This window comes from Eschscholzia californica, unplaced genomic scaffold, assembly GCF_041429995.1.
Source record: "Eschscholzia californica isolate CP2 unplaced genomic scaffold, dmEscCali1.0.p SCAF_3, whole genome shotgun sequence".
Taxonomy (NCBI): Eukaryota; Viridiplantae; Streptophyta; class Magnoliopsida; order Ranunculales; family Papaveraceae; genus Eschscholzia; species Eschscholzia californica.
The window spans coordinates 10,273,775-10,295,334 of record NW_028238420.1 but is presented as its reverse complement, the minus strand read 5'-3'; the positions used below and the strand labels follow the sequence as shown (position 1 = coordinate 10,295,334).

The 21,560-nt window shown below is 35.0% G+C and overlaps 2 protein-coding genes across 5 annotated transcripts; one reads left to right on the top strand and one right to left on the bottom strand.

Moving 5' to 3' along the window:
- The first annotated feature begins 2,156 nt into the window (after positions 1-2,156).
- LOC147548304 (uncharacterized) lies at positions 2,157-5,644 on the top strand. Of its 3 annotated transcripts, none has more exons than XM_086672182.1 (8): positions 2,187-2,279; positions 2,446-2,955; positions 3,820-3,858; positions 3,934-4,004; positions 4,095-4,159; positions 4,245-4,334; positions 4,430-4,522; positions 4,923-5,644. In XM_086672182.1, the coding sequence occupies exons 2-8, from the start codon at positions 2,456-2,458 to the stop codon at positions 5,328-5,330; spliced, it is 1,266 nt and encodes a 421-aa protein (XP_086528308.1). In that variant the 5' UTR covers positions 2,187-2,279; positions 2,446-2,455; the 3' UTR covers positions 5,331-5,644. The 3 variants fall into 3 exon arrangements, with proteins under 3 accessions (XP_086528309.1, XP_086528308.1, XP_086528307.1); XM_086672181.1 differs by having other exon boundaries at positions 2,248-2,282; XM_086672183.1 differs by having other exon boundaries at positions 2,157-2,955.
- A 555-nt stretch (positions 5,645-6,199) lies between these two features.
- NTMC2T5.2 (Calcium-dependent lipid-binding (CaLB domain) family protein) lies at positions 6,200-11,967 on the bottom strand. Of its 2 annotated transcripts, none has more exons than XM_086672179.1 (9): positions 10,790-11,967; positions 10,083-10,324; positions 9,442-9,460; positions 9,111-9,316; positions 8,860-8,969; positions 8,590-8,688; positions 7,770-8,220; positions 7,026-7,167; positions 6,200-6,706 (listed from the first exon to the last, which is right to left on the bottom strand). In XM_086672179.1, the coding sequence occupies exons 1-8, from the start codon at positions 11,572-11,574 to the stop codon at positions 7,079-7,081; spliced, it is 2,001 nt and encodes a 666-aa protein (XP_086528305.1). In that variant the 5' UTR covers positions 11,575-11,967; the 3' UTR covers positions 6,200-6,706; positions 7,026-7,078. The 2 variants fall into 2 exon arrangements, with proteins under 2 accessions (XP_086528305.1, XP_086528306.1); XM_086672180.1 differs by having other exon boundaries at positions 6,200-6,700.
- Between the last annotated feature and the right edge of the window lie 9,593 nt (positions 11,968-21,560).

Here is a 21,560-nt window from a genome sequence, read left to right as displayed (position 1 = left end):
TGAACTACACATAATCATTATAACAATTCACTTATAATTCATTCCAATAAATAAATTTAGCTAAGAAATTCATCATTCGCTATGATTTGTTTTTCTACTATTTCATGTTATTAAATGTGTCCCATCTCCCATAAAGGAAATTTTGTGAAGATCGCGGCTTTGGGGAATAATTAAAGATTTCAGGGGAATAAAGACTTAGTCTATTGAGTCTGACTTATGAGACATTTTTTACTTAGTCCAAAAATTCACTTAATTGAATTATACTCCATAATCTTCATCTTCTCATCAAGAGTATTACCACCATTGAAGACCTATCACCATTGTGACCACCGACCACCACCTTCCAATCCTTTTCCAAACTCAGACTCATTGGAGAATCATTCCATCAACCATCACAAAACCCTAACAAAAGTAATACACCACCACCACTACATGAAACCTTAACAAAAATAATACAGCACCCCCACTACATGAAACCCTAACCCCACTTTTCTTCTTTCCTCAAAACCACTGGTTTAACAATAGTTGATAGCCCCTCTTTTTCAACCGCTTCTCCTATCCCTCAATGGCTCAATAGACCCTAGAACAATCTCAAGAATCTTTATCTTCTACTTAGGAGAAGTCGATTGCACTCCAACCCACTGAAAAAGAATTGTGGTGTGTTTGGATGGCGGAATCATGAATCCGCGGATTCATGAGTCCTTGGGATTCATGATTCCACGGATTCATGAATCCAAGTAATATTTTTTGGCTTGTTTGGCAACTAAGAATCCTATGATTTATTATTATTTGAGTATTTTTAAACGTCTTTAGAAAAAATATGATTTTTGAAAAAAATAATGATTTTGAAAAAAAATAATGATTTTGTAGGAGGATATATTTTTTTGTTGATTTTAAGTTTGAAATTTAGGTTCATTAATCCAAAATCCTAGCAAATCCTAGGGGGTAGGGGATTTTGGTCCAATACAAATTTTGGAATTAGGAATCCTTAGGATTCAAGAGTCCTAGAATTCTTGGTAGCCAAACAGACCAAGGATTCATGATTCCTACCAAATTCCACTTTTGATAGAAATCCTACTTAGGAATCCTGCAACCAAACACACCATTGGGTTCTTTTCAAATCCCACCTTTTCACTAACTTGGAGAAGTTAAGAGATCTAAAATACTGAAGATTAGTTCTCAACAAGATGAATCAACAAGATGAAGTTCATAAACAATTTCAAAGTACTGAAGATTAGTTCTCAAAGGGCATCCTTATTGCTTTCAAATGATCTTTGAAATACTTTGAAACAGTGAAAGAGAGAAATGGAATGTGCAGTAGACAGTGACTTTTCTTTATGAAGGAGAAGGTGATGAGAAGATGAAGATTTGAGGGCAAAATTCAATCAAAGAAATTTTTGGACCTAAAAGTAATTATGTATTATAAGTCAAATTTGTTTGACAAATTCTTTATTCCCCTAAGATTTTTGTTTATGCCCCAAAGCCCCCACCTTTTCACCTTTTGTGAATCCCCCCCCCCCCCCCCCACCCCCCCACTGCACCTTTGGGTGAGTAGTCCAAAATCTAATTAAGCCTTTTTTTTTTTTTTTTTTTTTTAGAGTTACAATTGGTATTGAATACATCAAAGATGTGATAAGCCTGCTACCCACCCATTCAAACTCTAACAAGACATGGCCTATATCCCACTCAAACTTTAATATAACCTGGCCTATAGCCCAACTAGATAATGGCCTAAAGCCTAATCACACTACATTATTTAACCTTAATAATCTCAATTCAAATAACCAAAGATCCCACCTTCTCTAACTTGAGACCTGAATTCCTGGAACTTATGTCAACGCCCTAGAACCACTTGGACTACCAACAGTTGACCTAATTAAGCCTTTTAACTTTTCCCATTATAACAATTTCAACTTGTCAAAATATGGTAAACCATCACTCCACTATGGCCAACATAATATGCTATCAAGTAGGTGGGTGGGTATTTCAACAAAAATAAAAATAAAAATAAAGTAGGTGGGTGGGTCCAACATAAAATGCTACCGCTACTTTCTAACCTTTTCACAGACGCACTAAATTATATTCCCTAGTCCCCACAGCCATATGGACCGACCCCAATCGGTAATATCAGGACAAAACCCGCGCGCCCTAACGTATTCAAATACTACGACTTGTGTCCGTCAAAAACAACAAACATGTCCCCTTCAAATCAAATTATAGAGAGAGAAAACGACTTCTCCCTGACATTTGCTGCTCTTTTGATTCTTTCTTCCATTGAAGTTGTGAATTTTTCTAGAAACCTCCACTCTTATCTTCTCTGGAATTTCGTTATCTTCAAGATCCTTCCATCTTTTTAGCCTCTCTAAATTCAACTAACAAATTCAGCTACAGTGATTCTTCACCATTTTATAATTTTGATTTCAATCTCTCTGATTCATTTTTTAGGTTTGAATCGATGATAATGGAATCGACAACAAAAGTAACAGATGCGTCAACTTCGCTGATCCTCACATCAGGAGCAAGCGGACGTGTAAATGCGCTATTATCGTTAATAGCGTTGAAGAGTTTGTTAATGTTGATCAATGTGTTTGTTTTGTTCTTACTCTTTCCATTCATCAAGGTGAGGAAACGATTGTTTTCTTCATCTTCGTCAATGGCGATAGTTGAAAAACCTAAAGATGAAAAACAAGAAATTATCACTAGTTGTCATCGGAAGAATCAAGTTCAACGACTTTCTTCTTTTTCTCCTTCTTCTCAGTTGAGTAATCGGAAAAGTAATAATATTAAGGTTTTGGAGGATCCTGATGTAGTAAGAAGACGAACTCTTTCGATTAGTAGGGCTACTGATGAGGTAGATAATGATTCTATGTCAGTTAGAGAAGTATCCTTGTTCGTTACTAACAGAGGAGATACTCTTTTTACGCAATCGTGGACGCCTATGTCGATTAAGATCAAGTAAGCTTAATTTGATCAATTTTTCATCATCTATCTTTAACGTTTTCGTAGTCCTTATGATTCTAACCCTAAAATGATTACATCTTTATACTGGTCATATTAGGTTTTTAGTGAATCTAAACAGAGCATTTATGACCTTTAGTCTAGGTTATTAAGGAGAATGCCTTCCAATTTCAATTAGTTTAATACATGAAATAAGCTAGTCTTACCAAGCACAAGGAATTTCTAATTTCTTAAATGATGTGGCATCTGAAACAAGCGTTCTTCTGATGTTCTGTTTCGCCTGCAACATCACATGGGAGTGCCGTTTTCGGATAATAGTGTGGTAAGACTATTATATGCGTTCACTTATATCGAAGAGCTTATATCCATAAGACTAGTTACTCCTCGAACACCAGAGTACAAGTAATTGCCTACGTTAGCAACCCGTGCTAATGAATTTGTAGTCTATCGACATGTCCTTGACTTTGAGGTCATGGTACATGGAGTACTAGGAGCTCAAATTTATTTATGAACACGAACTTCGTTAGGAAGATATCCTTCAGAGCTTCATTAGAACCCTGAGGTTCTGAGGAGAACTTGTTTCTCCAGTTTGATCCGAGCTCCTCATCAGCAAACCTGTTACAATTGCACTTCTAACTCAAAATGTTTCCTTTATATGAGTCTCTTTTAGAATTCTTTTACCATTTGTTGGATTAGGTTTTGGTTCTCTTTAAGTTATGTGCTTTTTTCTGAGTTCTCTACATGTAGTAGAAGTTAAGACTGTGTGAGTACATCCTTTATTTGAGCTTACTTGCCTTCGTATGACTTTATTATACTATATTCTCATTCAAATGATTCCTTCATATTTTCTATGTGATGCAGGGGTTTGATGGTTATCCTACATGGTTTGAACGAACATAGGTGAGTAAACTTTCAAAGCTTCTCTTTAAATGAATTCCTAGAACTTGTTTACCGATTTTTTTTTATGTGAAACAGTGGTAGATACAGCGATTTAGCGAAGCAACTAAATGCCTATGGATTTAAAGTGTATGGGATGGATTGGATTGGTAGGTTGGCTTCCTTCTTTTATGTGGCTAACTGTGTTCTGCAAGGAAATGTCTCCTGTCTGACTTAGTTAACGTCATTTTTGTCATTAGGGCATGGAGGCAGTGATGGATTACATGGATACGTTCATTCCTTGGATGATGCTGTTAGTGACCTGGTATTTTATCTAGACTACAGTGTATCTAGAGAATATTTATCTGCACGATAAGAAGATTATTTATTTCACTCGTTATGAATTTCAGAAAGCTTTTATTGAGAAGGTCTTATCAGAAAATCCAGAGCTTCCATGTTTTTGTTTCGGACATTCAACTGGTGGTGCTATTGTTCTGAAGGTAAATTTACGTAACCTATACTCAAAGAGAAAATCTTGTTCATCATAAACATCTGATTAATTAGATTTTGCTTCTGTTTAAATGGACAAGTTTAGGCAGTGTTGGACCCGAAGATTGAAAATCAAATATCAGGTGTGGTGTTAACTTCACCTGCAGTAGGAGTTCAAGCTTCGAATCCAATTTTTGGGGTAAGGATCTGCTCTATTCCCATCTACTAGTTCTTGATTTCTTCACTTGGATAAATGCAATACTGTATTCAGTATATTTGATATTAGGTTCCATGTTAGTTGATGTTAATACACCACTTCAGTTGGTACAGAGTTATTAAGTTTGTGGGTATTCAACTCAAAAACTGATCGAATAAAGATTACGTTTTATATTCTTGGTCTTGAATGTCCTTGTCCATGTACGATTTTATTGGATTATTCTGACAAAGTATGCTTGAGTAATTTCTTAGTTTCAAAACTGATCCAGGGTAGGACCATCTCATCTTTAGATCCATGGGGACCTAGAATTGTTTATTTCAACATATGAGATTATCGAAATTTCTTCTAGTGAAATACTAATCTCTTCGCTTAATTTGGACAGGTACTTGCTCCAATCTTCTCTTATTTATTACCGAGGTATCAGTTTAGTGCTGCAAACAAAAACGGGTTGACAGTATCTCGAGATCCAGAGGCACTAATAGCCAAGTATTCAGACCCACTTGTGTATACTGGTTCCATCAGAGTACGAACAGGAACAGAAATTCTCCGAATTTCATCCTACTTACAGCAGAACATGAACAGATTGGCTGTTCCATTTCTAGTTCTTCATGGTTCAGCGGATGGCGTAACTGACCCAGGAGCTTCTCAAAAGCTATATGAAGAAGCTTCTTCAACTGACAAATCCATTAAAATATACGAAGGATTATTGCATGATCTTCTCTTTGAACCAGAAAGGGATGCCGTTAGAGATGACATCGTGAATTGGTTGAGATCTAGAGTAGAAGTATAAGAGTTCTTCTATTAACTGACTTGTTCACGGAAGAAGAAATCCATCTAAAATGATGATAATCCAAGTTTTATTTTTTGTGGAGTTCAACTTGGATTAGCCTGATTCAAACTGTGATTCATGTTTTGGCAGGTTTTATGCTGAAACATATTTATTATGTGCCCTTGCTAGTGGCAGGTAGGGAGATGAATATTCAAGAAGAGAGAGAGAAGTTATGAAGTTGATACCAAATGTCAGGGACTTCATGTACTGGTTACTTGCATTTTATCTCCTTGTAATCGAATATCACTTCATTTAAAGCTCCGATTGCTTGCTCATTTAGTAGTTTATCTTTAAGTTGACAGACATTATATACAAAAGGGAAGTATGACAATCCTGGCAAAGTGGGGAATACAGGAAAAATCCCTGTATGCACTATGCAGAGTTGTTCACTTGAACCTTTCATGAGTAAAACCTGCGGGCTGGCCATAGGTTAGATCCGTTGGCATAACGAACCACCCCAGGTCATGGTAAAAGGGGTGTATGCACAGGCAGACCACCGGTTTGGACGTGCAATAACACTTTAGGTGGAAAACATACTTCTGGGTGAAGTTGTATAGAAGTTAGAGCAGCCTAGTCCAGGTTAACTGATGATGGCCTAATTTATGGACAGGGTTATAGTAGGCACAGGTTAGTTCAGGCCAGGTCGAATCCTAGAAAAACTAGTGATTGCTTCATATGCTCATCTCTTTTGAACAATCTACAACATCGCAGCTCCGAGTTAAGAAAACAATCATGGTTGCTCGTTAACTCCAACATTTTAAACTCTTCTGATTGAGGGTTCACCTAGACACAACTTTCCTAAGAGCAAAATAACAAGATACAACTTCAACTAAAAGAGGAAGAGGAATAAATTAAAAAGGCCTCAGGATTCTTCAGTAATTAATCAATTATTATACAAAAACTATGGAACAAAATTACATGATACTATTTCAAAAAAAAAAAGGAATGACTGCTTGATCTGGGAATAAGGGATATAAACATCTTCAGATTTTTGCATTATTTCTCTAACTCAAGAATTAACAAACTTTTCCGGATATAGAAAGACATTAGGTACTGAAGATGAGAGCAGATAAGAAGGCTCTGATACTTGTGACTCTAAGTTGTTAAGAAGACTGATAAATATCTGGGTGAGTCAACAATCATGCTTCAAGATCTTTAGTTACTACGGACCGGTAAAATGATGCAAAAAGTCCAGCCACTTTGAGAATATTCTCTTTAGTATAAGTAATGGATTTCCGAGAAACGGTAGCTCGATCAGATATATAAGTGAAATAGATCCATCTAGTATGTTCATCATTTGGTTCTTGGCCTCAAGTAGATATCGCGATCATCTGCATCTAGAAGAATTATTTTTCTTATTTGATGATGTTCATACCATTAAACTGAAGTGTGATAATTAAATTGGTAAAAAATGAGATACTAATGATAAACAGAAATTTGGCAGAAGACTCTATTTCTAGCTAAAGACATGTCAATTATATCTTAGGCTTGGGCTTCCTACGCAAACCTGTGCAAACGATGATATTGCGCAACTAGTGCGCACCTTACATAGGGAACTGAAGCCTACAAAATTATGTATGGATCCTTTTTGATTAATATTTGGCCTAGGGAGTTAAAAGGAGTCGATGCAAGATAGTGAAAGTTTCGTCTTATTACTTGATCTAACAGAAGCAAGGAGCACCCGCATACAGTTTTGCTGCTTGTATCCATCAAGGATTGAAGAAATTTGAACCACCCACGTTTAGCGCAATCAGAACGGCTACGCTTGTGATTACCGCAAACCAAAATAAAGATGAATCTGCAGAACAAAGTAATTAAGAAAAGATGAAAAAGTACGTAATGATAGCCTAAAAATAACAAAATACAATTTGATGTATAATAGGTGTTGAGACACACACAACATATGTATATCTGAGTTTGATAACGTCATCACGTTTATCAAAAATCAAACTGACCTCATCTTATTTTCTCACTTAGTCGATATCATTTAACCATAGGAGATGAGCAGTACAAAATTAACTATGAAGGATGTAATCTAAAATTATACTCCCTCAGTCCCAAAATGAATGACCTATTTTGAAAACCCAAATTTTTAAGGGAACATCATTAATTAGAGTTTGACTTTCAAAATTAACATGGTTTTTCCAATTGTATCCTCATTAACTTTTTATACTTACAATGAAAAAGTTGAACTTACTTTCAAATAAAGTTGTCATTAAATTTATATTAATGGGTATTATTGGAAAGAGCGAAAAGTTCTTTTCTTTATTTTTAGAAATAGGACACTAAAATGGGACAACCCAAAACAGAAATTATGACATTCAATTTGGGACGGAGGGAGTATTAAATAAGGCGAGTGTGAATATGGGAAATTTGGGTATGAAAGTTAACTACCACTACCTTGAGGATTAGGCGAAGCAGTCCCTGAACCAGGGTTTACAACCTTGGGACTAGGATCAAGTGATCTCACTAGAGTTGATTCCAGTTCTGTGACATCCGTAGATTTGTTTGAATTCCCTGTTTCAGATGCAACTATCCCTTGAAACTCCTCACTTACAAGCAAAGCTGCAAGTACATTCATTAATGATTCTTTCTCTGTTCCATCCGAAACTGTCTGAGTCTCTTCATACTTGACATCTGCTTCATCTGAATCCAGCATCTCGTCATCAGAAACATCAGCATCTACAGATTTCTCCTTGGCCCCATCTTCTTCTTCATCCTCAACATATGCTTTATAAGTCAAGCGCAACAATATTTCTCCAGCGGATCCCTTTCCAAACAGACCCCATCGCCCACGTAAGACCACAATTCTGTCTGTTGGTACAGTGTCCTTGAGAGAACCCAGCTCAACCTGAAATATTGAACTTACATTTCAATGGAATGAAACAGTACTTCCATTGGTCCAACAAAATCACCAATTACCCCTAATGACGTGGTTGCTCTTAGTTCAACTAAAAGGTTTCCAAATCATGGTTGGAGTTTTTTTAATAGAATCTGTCCGACGTGAATATCCAATTATATTTTGGAGTTATTTCACGACAAGATCACAGATAAGTACTGGGTGATGGTTTAGGGTCAGAATTTTTTTTTTTGCCACAAGGGTCATTGACTAGCATACACCGTCTAGTTAATAACGGGTGGTTATGTTTCAACGGCTAAGTAGTGGAAAATAGAAAATTTTGGTATGGCAGTAGCAAATGCAAGATGGAAAGCACATTACCTCCCCAGTACCAATAGTCAAATCTGTGAATCCTAGAGAGTCTTTAACCTGGATCTGTAATTTCTGTTTCCTTGGGTTGGCAACCAGCATATAAAAATCCTGACAAGAACCAAAAAGATCTGGTTACTTCTTAGTCTCTTATAATAGGAAGTTCCTCGGTTGAAATATAAGCAAACACCAATTATGATGAACTTTTGCGGATTATAATTCCTTTGCAAAAGCAATGAAGTGGGAACAAAAAAACATAAAGCAAGCAAGAAGAAATTTCACCTGATTCCAAATTGGCTCACCAGGTGGGCCAGTGATTGTGGTTTGACTGTTGTTTTTACTACGGATTACTTGATCTCCTAAGCTTAGAACAACAAATGGATCGGTTTTCCCTGACAAGGAGGAGACAGACATCATTAGTAAAAGGAAGAAAAAAAAAGTTTACAAGATTGTACATGTTGTCAGCTCTCAATAAAATAGGGGAAATACCATAAAGATGAATAATGGTTAACATGTGGAAGGAGACTATTTACCAGAGAACAAATACGCAAGCTTCCGAGCATCAACTAGAGTGACTGATAGTTCTCCAACAAAATCCTTATTTCCATCCTGACTATCTCCAATTTTTGTATCATTTGAAACAGGGCCAACAGCTTTTCCCTTCTGGAAATCTAGAACAATCTTCTTTGGACGTACAAAAAGTCTAGGCAGGTCCTCAGTGAGGAGTTTCGTCAAGAACCTAAGAACACAAAAAAAATAACAATATATTAATCACATGGGAAGAAACAGGTAACAGAATAAATAAAAGTGCATATGAATCTTATAGGCAGCAATTCAGCAATCGTGAGAAAGGAATATACTTACATAGAGAGAACAGGAATTGCTGGAATGATTCCGATCCATGCAAAAGAAAAGATCTTACATCAGTTTACAGTTATAAATTGGTTGCCGTGAAAAGCACAACCAACGGGTTTACATGATTTTCGCTTAAACAATTTGGTACTCACGAGAATCAAATTGCATTAATAGAGATACTGTTTAAAGAAACTGATTCAGTAGCAGTGTGCTTTCAGGTAAACAGTAAAAACAAAATAAGCAATAAACCGACGATGAGCCATTATACAAGAAATAAAATCAATTATCTTATTAGCCTATTCAATAGGACAGCAGTAACTAAATTATAGTTCAAATAAAGAGACCCCACTACATATTATCAATTTATCATTGTTAGTATTGACTGACTTTTATGCAGCTGTCTCTACCAAGAGTTTTTGCATGTCGAAATTAAAAGGTTAAATGAAAGACAAATTTGTGCTGCATACATTTCACTAGTACTTCAGGAAATGAAGGGAAACAGATTAAGAAAGCAAATTCAATTTCATTAATTTTGTAAGCAAGTAAGATGTGAAAAAACTCATATCCACAATGCAAAAAAAAAACTTGGACCCAGTGAGAAGAGTCATGCACTCCATAGAAAATTCACAAATAACAACTTCAAAACATACCCATGATATTGAATAACCGAAATGGTGATAACTTGAACTTTATTTTTGGAAGCGAAACAAAGGCCCATGAGGCAGCTCCTACCCAAGGCTCTGTTGGTATTAACCGCAATTTCACCCATAGCTCTCCATCAATGTCAAAATCTTTAATACCAACTGGAACTACTATAGGAATAATGCCAAATTTCAGTGAAAGCATTAACAACATGCGAGCACCACCAGTATAACGAAGTCCAATTTGGTACCTAGAGAATGTTGAACAAGTTTATGTTTCAATAAAGCAACCAATATTTTTTCAAGTAGCAAAATAAATATGTAATCAACCAGAAAGCAATAATCTGTAGTTCGTTTTTTCTCATCGGTAAGACAAATATTACTAATGTAATCACCTAGAAATGTTGAAACAAAAAATTGATTTAAGCTGAAACTGTTTAAGCAATATGCATTGCCTAATCCATTCTGGCATGCTAAACTAAAGTCGGTTATAAAATGTTTTAATTCATCGAATACCATAAACCACCATTGACCCATTCTAACTAAAAGATGTTGTCAAATAAAACCAAAAAGATAGAATATACGTAACAAATCCCAAATAGATTATCATCTTATACTTTTAACATAATGATCGGAAGAGAAAAGTAATCATAACGTGGATAACTAATCCAGCTGCTATGAATTCTAGACAAGTGTATAAAATGAAAAAAACTTACTGCAAATCATTAACTCGGCGAGAAGTTCTCCTTTCGACGTTCCTGACAGATAAAGGCTCTTCCCCAAGGGAGAACTGTTTAATTACAACTCTCTCCACATAATCAGGTTTCTTAAGGTCATCAATGACAGGTTGAAGCAATCCAATCAGCCAATTTTCAACCCCAACTCTATAAACCTTCCATAATTTTCCCAAAACCATGTTAACCCACTCAACTGATTCTTTTCTTTGTAAATCATTTTCAGGAATCAAAGAAAAACTCGTAGGAACTTGAGGCCGAGTACCTGTTTGGACATCTCTGCTCAATTTCTTTCTCTTTCTAGATGTCCAAATCTTATCAAAAACAACTCCAACAAAGAAAAAGAACACGAAAAGACCAGTGATATTTCGATTAATTCGAGGAGCTGGAATTGGGTGAATTACACCTAATTGACTTCTTAGCTTATCAACCAAAGGATCTTGTTCGAAATTAGTGAAATCCGATTGAATTTGAATAGGATTCTCAGTTTCAATCTCTTTGTAATCTAGCTCATCTGAAATCCCTTCTACCACCAAAGATTTCACTCTACTTCTATCTGAATTAGAAATTCCAAAATTAGGGTTTCCAGTATTGGTGGGGAGCATACAAGCTATACATGGTAATAATGGTCTCTTCTTCCGACGAGAAGAAGTACTACTACTATGACAGAGAAGAATTCCTAGAAAAACCCTAGTTCCAGTTCTGCTTTCTAATCTATTTAACTTGGTAGAAGGAAAAATAAACGGAGAAGAAGACTGTAAAATCATTTAAACTGAAAAGAAATACATAAGCTCAGAAACTAAATTAACTACCAGAAGAAGCGTAATCTTGATAATTTGGGAGAAGGGTAGACAGGATTGAAGCTTCTAATCTCCATGAGAAATGAATCAAAGTGGTTGAATTAGGTTAAGAAGACCCATTAGGGAATTCAAATACAGACGTTTTTCTGATGTGTGAAATGAATGAGCAGAAATGTGTGTGAAGAGAGAGAGAGAGAGATAGAAATTGTCATCTGTTGGCGGGGTTGGAGCATCACAATTCATTTGTGCGAATGAATTTTTTTTGGATGAAAAGTGATTCTGTGGGGAAGTTAGTCAACGTGGACACGGTTACACCTTCACCCACGCAATTCTTATTGTGCTAATTTTACGCCGACCTCTAAACATTTGAGGGGTTGGGCAAAAGGCCCAAAATCAGCCCAACAATATGTATCAGGCCCACTGCAGATAAAGAATGAGGGGCAGGTCCAAAAAAGTCAGGCTAGGGGTGGAATTTCCGAAACACCCTTCTTCTTTTTGAAATTTACGAAACGACCATCGAAAAATTCCCGGGAAACTCGAAAATTTCTAACAAATAATCTGACACGCCTCCCATCAGACTGTGTACTTTCCATAAATTCACAAAATTGCCACCGAAAAATTCCCGGAAAATGCGAATTTTTTTGAAAAATAGTCTGACGCACCTGACATTAAACCTTGTACTTTCCACGAATTTACAGAATTGCCATTACAAAATTTACCAACTTGCCATTTTCGTTCTTTTTTCCAGATTTATTTCTTATTTCTTTTTTATTTTCTCCCACACATATTTCTCTCTCCAATCTCAACAAATTTCGTTCTTTTTTCTAGATTTATTTCTGATCTCTTTCCAATCTCAACAAATTTCTTCATTTTTGGTAGTATTTCATTGATTTGTATAAAGAAATTTTCTTGTGTACCGGGAACTATTTAGTGTACTGGTCATTTTTTAGATATGTACTACACATTTTTGTAGTGGGAATTTTCTTGTGTACCGGGAATTGTTCTGTGTACAAGCCATTTGGTTATGTACTAGAAATTTTTGTAGTGGGAATTTTCTTGTGTACCGGGAATTGTTCTGTGTACACGCCATTTGGTTATGTACTAGACATTTTTATACTGGGGAATTTTCTTGTGCACCGGGAATTGTTCTATGTACTGGCCATTTGGTTTAGTACTGGAAACTTTTGAACTGGAAATTTTCTCCTGTACCGGAAATGGTTCTGTGCACTGGACATTTGGTTATGTACTTTGATGTTTTTAGAGATGAAGAAGATAAAATGTGAAACAAATAAGAGTGATGAAGAAGAAAAATAAGAACATAAAACTTTTAGAGAGAGAAAGACAGAAAACTTTAATGTTTTTAGAGATTGAAAGAGATGAAGAAGATAAAATGTGAAACAAAATAAGAATGATGAACACCCAAAAATGAGAACATAAAACTTTTAGAGAGAGTAAGAACAGAAAATTGATGTTTTTAGAGATCGAAAGAGATGAAGAAAATAAAATGTGAAACAAAAAAGAATGATGAACATCCAAAAATAAGAAAATAAAACTTTTAGAGAGAGAAAGAAAAGAAAATTTATGTTTTTAGAGATTGAAAGAGATGAAGAAGATAAAATGTGAAAAACAAAATAAGAATGATGAAGAAGATTTTTGGATGTATAAAGAAGAAGAAAGAAGGAGTTGAAACAAAATATAATGGGAGGGATCCAAAAAAATTGGCTGAAATTTCGTCAAAAAATGGCGCCATTTTTGAATTTTCAGAAAATCTGAATGTTTCTCTGACATGACGTCATGTACGGGGAATTAATTGCTTCGCTGTCGTCCGTCAGATTGTCAGAAAACACAGAACTTTCCCGTGGAGGGGTAAAAGAGGGATAAATAAAATAAAAATCAGAAAACTGTGAGCTGTCCTGACAATTTGGATTGGGTTCTAATTTTTTTTTTGGGCTGGGGGTAATGCTTATTTACCCTCCATTTTTTGGGCCTCTCACTCAAAAATCCATTATAAACATTTCCACTTGCACTAGTATAATTTGATTGAATGGAAAGCCCAATATGTGGGCCCAAATAGGAAATAAACCCCACTCAGGAGAATTAATGAAAAACAAATTAATTTTTGAGCTTATAGCCCAAAAAACGGCCCCTAATAGGACTTTTAATCCTCTCTAATCCAATAAAGAGATTGAAAACCAAAATAATAATCTAAATGGATATCTAGTCCATTTGGGTCCATCTAGAGAGAAAACACAAATCTCTATAATACTTAATCTTTCTTAATACCGAATATAACCTTCCTTATCTAATGTAACCGATTAACCATAAAAATCTTAGCATATCTCTTTTCCTTTTTTATCTCCCTCATTCTCTCTCCAATCACATTTCTATTCAAAGTAATCTTACCTTCATTATATTCTGTAACGGAAATTTTTTATTTCCTCACTTTTAAACTCGAAGCTAGTTGTTAAACCTCCATTAATCTCAGAACTTTTCTTTCATCTTCATTAGATTGCTCGAAAATCATTCATCTTTTATAAGGTTTAAAATTTTCAGTTTTGTATTAACACCATTTTTAAGATCTAATGATGATTCTTTTTTTCCATTATCAGATTACGATGCTCTATTATTGAACATATTACATTTGTGATCCAACTACATATATAAGATCTGTTTCCATCTTAACTACCTTCGAATGGAAGATTTATATTTTCTCTCTCTAAAACTTTCATAACTCTTTAAGATCTTTGATGTTTATTTCTTATTTAATGATGTGTTCAATGTTAGTATGTTATTTCTCCTTCCAATGTTCATTGTATATTTCTTCAGATCTACGTTAAATCCTTTTTTTTTTGTTTTTTTTTTTTGCAGATCAGAATCATCTGTCCGTACAGTTCTTGATCTTTGTGATTATCCACACTTATTCCTTTAACAGAATATAAAGTACAGGTACTTTACGATAACTTTCCATGTTTTCTGATACAATTTGCTAATAATATATTGATGTTTATCCTTTCTGATTCTTGTAACAGAATAAAAATTACAGTTACTTTACGATAAATTACCATACTTTCTGAGTCAATATGCATACATTTCACATAAGATGATAGTATTAATGAACAAAGGTGCGTAAAGTATGAAAAATTTATCCAACATTACACGTCCTCTTTTTACCAGAACAGTGGTCATGACAAGCATATAAAACTTCTCTTAACCTAATAAACAATTGTACTTTTCCATACATTATACATAATTTATTGATCTGTACCTGTTATTTATGATTCATCTCATTTGTTTTTTATTAAATGTTTCATTATTAATGTATGTAAATTTGATTATAATTTTTTTTAACTAATATATATGTTTTTTTTTCTTGTAGTAAACCAACATTGATGGAATTTCTTACAGAATCATCACATAAACTATAGAAGTATAAATTACGATGAAGAAGATTGTTTCTATGATCCTGTTTGGACAACGGAGTCTTACGTGACGACTTACAAGGAACATATAAACCCTGCCCCTAACTTCAATGAACCATGTACATTTAATGAAGAGTCAAAAACATTACCATGTTTGATTCGCCGTAAACCTGGAAGACCAAAGACAGTAAGGATCGAGAGCTCGGGCAACATTCTGACGGAGTTTGTTTTTAAGTTACCTAGTCTACTATGTTCTTTTCATTTACAATAAAACACAGATTATTGTTCAATAAAATTCCGTTTCAGTCGTACAAAGGTTGTGTTATTTACTATACAGTATACATAATTTATGATAAATCACATACTTTATAACAAAAAACATGATTTCAGATTTACATTTCCTAACAAGTTACTATAATTTATGGTACATAATGGACATGTACGCGTAAAAAACAAGTAATTTATGTCAGAAAATAATCTAAGTATTCAATGGTACATAATGGATGACACACACACATATGATAAATTACGTTGTATACATGACAAATGATGGTTTCCTCGTCATAAATAACACATAATTTACGAACTTGTTTCATAATTTGTATTCGATGTGTGTTTATGTGTGAGTAAAAAACGAAAGTTAAGTGAGAGAAAGTTGATATATATGTTTTGAATATTAACCCCCAAATCACGCTAATTGATCTCAGAAAATATACTCATTCCAAATCTGAAAATTAAGTGAGAGAAAGTGATATATAGATTTGGTTTCCAAATCTGAAAGGACGAGAGAGAAAATCTGTTTTGGAAAATATCCGTTTTCCAAATCTGTTTTGGAAAATATCCTTGATCTGTTACTTCCTATTAAATCTTTTCAGTTTATAACCTAAATATCTCTCCCAAATCACGCCCCCTGGTTTGGGAAACTTTCCGGATTCATTCCGAAATTTAAAAACCCCGGATTTTTTAGACGAGGGACATGGAGGGTATTCATCAATAAAGTATGAGTTATTTAGTCCTTATTTTGGGAAGATTGGTCTATATACCTATTATGAAAATGATTTTGGTTTATATACCCATGGACTCAAAAAAAATTTAATTTTTAACAACTTTTTTAATTTTTAACCGCAAATATAATTATGTTGTTAACAAGACAGTCTTATTTTTGTGTAATTTCGTTTTTACCCTACTATATTGACAATATATAATTATGTTGTTATAAACTGTTGACAACATATACTATAATGTCACGACTTGTTATAAAATATTGACAACATATATAATTGTCGTGACTTGTAATAAAACTAGGTTTCTGCCGCGTGCTACGGACGCAACAGATCCCTCTTGGCTAACGCCGAAGATGACAAATAAATCAAAATTCTTGCTTGATTTGTTTCGATTTTAGAAAGAGAATAAAGATACTGAAGAATAAATAGGGAAGGGATATTAACAACTCTAAGTTGTAAATCGTGATAAAATCGTGGGGGAGAGAAATACGTGGTGGGTAGTAGTAAATGTAGGGATATCCTAACTGATTTTGGTCGATTTACACTAGTACCCTTTCCTTTCGATTCTATTTACATAAAGAGGGATTTGTACCAGTCGTAGGATGTGATCTCTATCAAACTCCCAAAAATATGGACAACCAGACTCATCCCTCCTCTAACCGACTGAGATGTTTTATTATAATAAATGTTTACGACATCTATTATATAAAACAGGATGGGGAGTGCTGACTAGGACAAACTCAAAGATAAATCCAAGTGTTGACTAGGTCAAACAAAAAGATAAATCCAACTGTCCATCTCAGATCATCATAAATCACCATGATCAATGTAGGGATAAAATCCTTGATAAATCTTGGTCACCCGATTTATTGTTAAGTTTTACAAAGAACGGTACAAATTTAAGCTCATTAACACTATTTTTACAATAATGGCGAGAGGAGTTACATCTTCATTTTCTTCCCTTTATTAGCTATTTATTTCATTTGATCTTTGTATGCAGGCGCCCTTAGAGCATCTCCAATGCAACACTCAAACTCTAAATCTCAGAGTGCCACATAGGATTTTTTCTCTAAAATCCATCTCCAATGCAAAACTCAACATGAATCTCTAAAGTGATGTGTCAAGATTCATTTCAGAGATCCTTAAAAGAACACTCTAAGTTTAGAGTGTCCTCTTGAGTTTCTCTAAGTGTCATATAAGCAAATCAATTAGTTTTAAACTAAAATATAGGTTTTTAGAGTTTCTCTTTAGTGTTGCATTGGAGATGGTTTTGAAATAGAGTGTCTCTAAATGGCCAAATAGGAAAGAGATCATTTAGAGATCCATTTTCACACTTGACACATAGGACTTTTAGAATTTTTCTTGAGTCTTGCATTGGAGATGCTCTTAATTTACATAGATTTAACTGTTTTAACATGAGTCATTCAATATGATTCAACGGTTGAGATCAAAGTTCTCCCAAATCCTCTCCTTTCAATAGTCAACTTATCTCCTCTTTTTTATCTAAAAGCTAACGCCTCATTCTATCCCGTCTTTAACTTTTCGGTTATTTTCGTCATTTATCCCCTCATTAATTTCGGAAATCCAAAACGATTGAAACCTAAATCCCTAATTTTTTTCTTGTGGTATTTAGGGTTCCACTATAATACGTTGTGAGAGAAGAACTTCGATGAAAAAAGCCAAGGGAGGCGGAGGAGTAGGAGCCGCCATGGATCTGAACTATGATTTTCTAACCTTCGATTATCTTATTGCTGATTTGTATTATTTTGTTAGATCTTAATCTTCAAATATTCAATTGGAAAGAACAACAATGTATTTGATTCTTCCTAACATTCATTTAATAAATTAGATCGTTGAAATGAAGGAATGAGTTTGGTGGGCGAGATTTGATTTTCTAGATGCTTGTAAATTAGGGTAAACTTAATCAACTAATTAGTATTTACTAAGATCAGAGTTCCCACTTCGAAAAGAAACGAATTAAGTTTTGTTGTATATGATGGTCACATCCAACTTTTATACTCGAGAGAATTTATGATTTTAGGGATCTGAATCTATGATAATTTCTCTATGTTCCACTAGCATAAAAAATACCCATTTGTAACTATTCTAATGCTTCAACAATCTTTGGATAGGATTCAGAGTTGGAAAAAATTCTTACTATTTAGAAATCAAAGTACAAAAATGTGTTTTATGTTTCGTTTTCAAATCGGATTTAGTTTGTGGTTTTACAGGTTCAGAGTTCAACATTATAATGCTTGTGGACCTACAAGGGAGAAATTTATTACGATTCTGAGGTGAAATTGTTACCTCCTCTCTAAGGTTGAATGCTTGGATAAGATTTAGAGACGGAAAAAAATCTTACCATTTAGGTTGTGTTTGATAACCATTAGGGGAAAGAAAAGAAAATAGAGAAATATTTACTCAGAGTAATATTTACCCCAAGAAACGTTTACCCCCTAAATATTTTTATATTTTCTATCGTTTGGTTCGTAAAGGAAAAAATAATTAGTATTCCAATTTTTTTCATTTTTCACTGTTTGGTTTTCTTTGTAAGGAGAAAAAATAATTAGTATTCCTAATAAAAAAATAAGTTCTGGCAGAGGAGCAATGAAGAAGCGCGTTTTCTATCGTTAAAGTAAAACCATATAGTCCTGTAACAGTACCTGCAATTATAATTATTACTAATAAATTTATCGATTTTGTATTTGACCGGTAAGCTATTCGTACAACATTTCCAGAGAAATAGTTTGATCCGTGGGGTTGTATTAATGTTCCAAATGAAGAACCATTATATTCCATTGGTAAGCCCATTGTCGAGGTTTTCTTTAATATGACGATACATAAGTGTAATTTCTGGATTTTGTAAGAGGCCATCTCACTTTGTCGTTTTCATTGTCTTGTATACTTAATGACGTCAGGGTAAGGCGATTTTTCCTCCCCTTTCCACCGAAAATCCCCAAATTGCTAAACCCTAGTTTCATTGAATCCTCAAATTCAAACCTAAATCCACCAAACAATCAACCCTAATCCTCCTAAGAAGTATGCAATCAAGCAAAGCTCACACCCGCTCCTTCAATATTAGGTAAACAATCATCTCAAATCTCAACTTAGATCCAGAGAGAGTTCCTCGCTTAAATGCGATTTTTTCTCCCTCTTCCTTTCCTTTTCGAAACCCTAACGTCACCACCCCTAACTCCATCGGAACCCTAACTCTCATATACAAATCACAATCCAAAAACCTTCACTGATCCCCTTTGCAACAACATCATCTATTGATTTTTCGAGAATAGAGAGGATCTCTTAGAGGTGTTATCCTTTCTTCCTACAAACCACAACCCAAAGGACAACATCACAACCATCAGATGATCAACGAAGTTACCAGACACACTGACAACGAAGATAACAAGAAAACCAACAACGAAGACATCAGGAAAGCTTACACTCACCATTGATCTCATCTAGCAGGGAAGTTAACCTCTTAAACATATATCTATGGTTTGGAACATATATTATATTTTCTAGATTGCCATACCATGTTGCATGCCTGCTGCATATTGATCCGTGAACATCTGGATTTCATCCTGATATATTTCCTTATGGTATTCATCATTCCGAAGAAAATCCTAGTATCTGATTTCGATTCTGTCTGTCTTCCAGTCATGTTGAACCTTTATGCCTATTTCGATCACAATTCTAATCCTCGTTACATAGTGTTATCATGTTGTCGACCTACTCGCGATCGTTTTGATCGGGTTTCCATGTTAGTTTCATCCATCTTTAACGGTAATTAGTTTAGGAACATTAATCGTACAGTTGCTGGCCTCTTGATCAACCGAGTAATAAAAAGAATTCATCTCAACTTTCCCTTCGACCCCAGGCGACACTATATTTCGAATATAATTCTCTAACTTTCTCGTGCAGCTTTTGTTGCTTATCTTTCAACTCACTTTTGGTTGATTACCTTTGTATCTGGTTATCAAATATATTTAACTTTTTATCCAAGTTCTGTAACATTTTCATTTCCACCCTTTGTCGCAATTCATTTGCGATCGTTTGTCAGATTAGCTGGGTATTTTTACTCGAGCTATGACGGCGATCCCATTTACTAGGTGTCTGACCTGATTTAATTAGGTATAACTCAAGAAGATATGGTCTCTTTACATGTAGAATACTGGCGGGATAACTCGGAATCATCTTTTGGTTCCATCTTACAGACACCGTTGTTTCTTCTTGAAACTGTGGGTGTTTGTTTAATCCATCTTCAATGTTACAGGAAATAAGGTAGAAGTTTCATCATTCAACCAACCAGAAGGACTCCGAAGACTAATTTTCATATCATTCTCAAGAAGAGCTGGCAGACTTGCAAGCTACAAAATGAAGAATGCTCAACAAATCGAAGTTATCTTATGCAATTCCTCAGTTCTGTTATTTTGTTATGATAGTTTGTTTATTGTAATTTTGTTTTTCTACTATGTTTATTATAATAGACTCTTTATATTAATGATTACCTTTCAACAAAAAAGAAATGTCTTGTATACTTATGCTGCAAATAGTATTTAAAATAGTAGTATTCCATTGGTTATTAATAATGAGTTGAGCGACCCAATTAAGAGTAGAGTTGGTGTGGTTGTGGAGGGGTAGGGGATGTCCTGGGGTCCAATAGGCATTCCATATGTTGATAATGTTACCTTTGTGTATTTTCCAGAACATGAGACTATTGATGGATGTGGAGTGTTTGTTGATGGTTTTCCAAATCCAGGAGTGGTCTGGTTTCGCTGGTCCTAGAGTGAGGGTGTTGGGGAAATATTTAGCTTTGAGGACTTTAACCCAGAAAGCGTTGAGTTCTTTGAGCAATCTCTATGTCATCTTACCTAGGAAGGCCTAGCCCGCCTAGTTTTCTGGGCAGGCAAACAGAGGACCATCTCATAGTATGTATGGTTTTGGATTTTCCCCACCAGAAGGACCGTTGAACGATCTCAATGCGCTTGCACCTTTGAGCAAGGTGAAGCATTGTATTTGGTATCGGGAACAACTGCGACTATTGTGGAAATTACAATAGCGTGGCCAGTTTGAGATAGGAGGTTAGTTTGTCATTTGGCGAGCTTAAGTTGAATTTGGCTTAAGATGGAGGAGAAAGTTTGGATTTTAGACGCGCCAATAAAGAGGTTAGTACCAAGATATTTGTCCTGGAGGGAAGAGTGGCAGGCTTTAAGATTTCTGATGAACATTCTTTTGAATTTAGGGTGAGAGCTTTTAGAGAAGAAAATAGTGGATTTTGCACAGTTTATCATTTGTCCCGAGACGGTACAGAAAGTGCTGAGAATCTGTTTCAGATTATAAATATTGTCCAGAGAGTTGAGGCCAAATATGATACAGTCGCCAACAGATAAGAGGTGTTTTATGACCATCTCTGAGTTGGGGATAGGGAAACCAAAATAATGAGTGCCAGTGTTACTCTCAAGAAGCCGACTAAGACACTTCATAACCAGTGTGAAGAGGAAAGGGGAGAGAGGGTCACGTTGTCTAATGC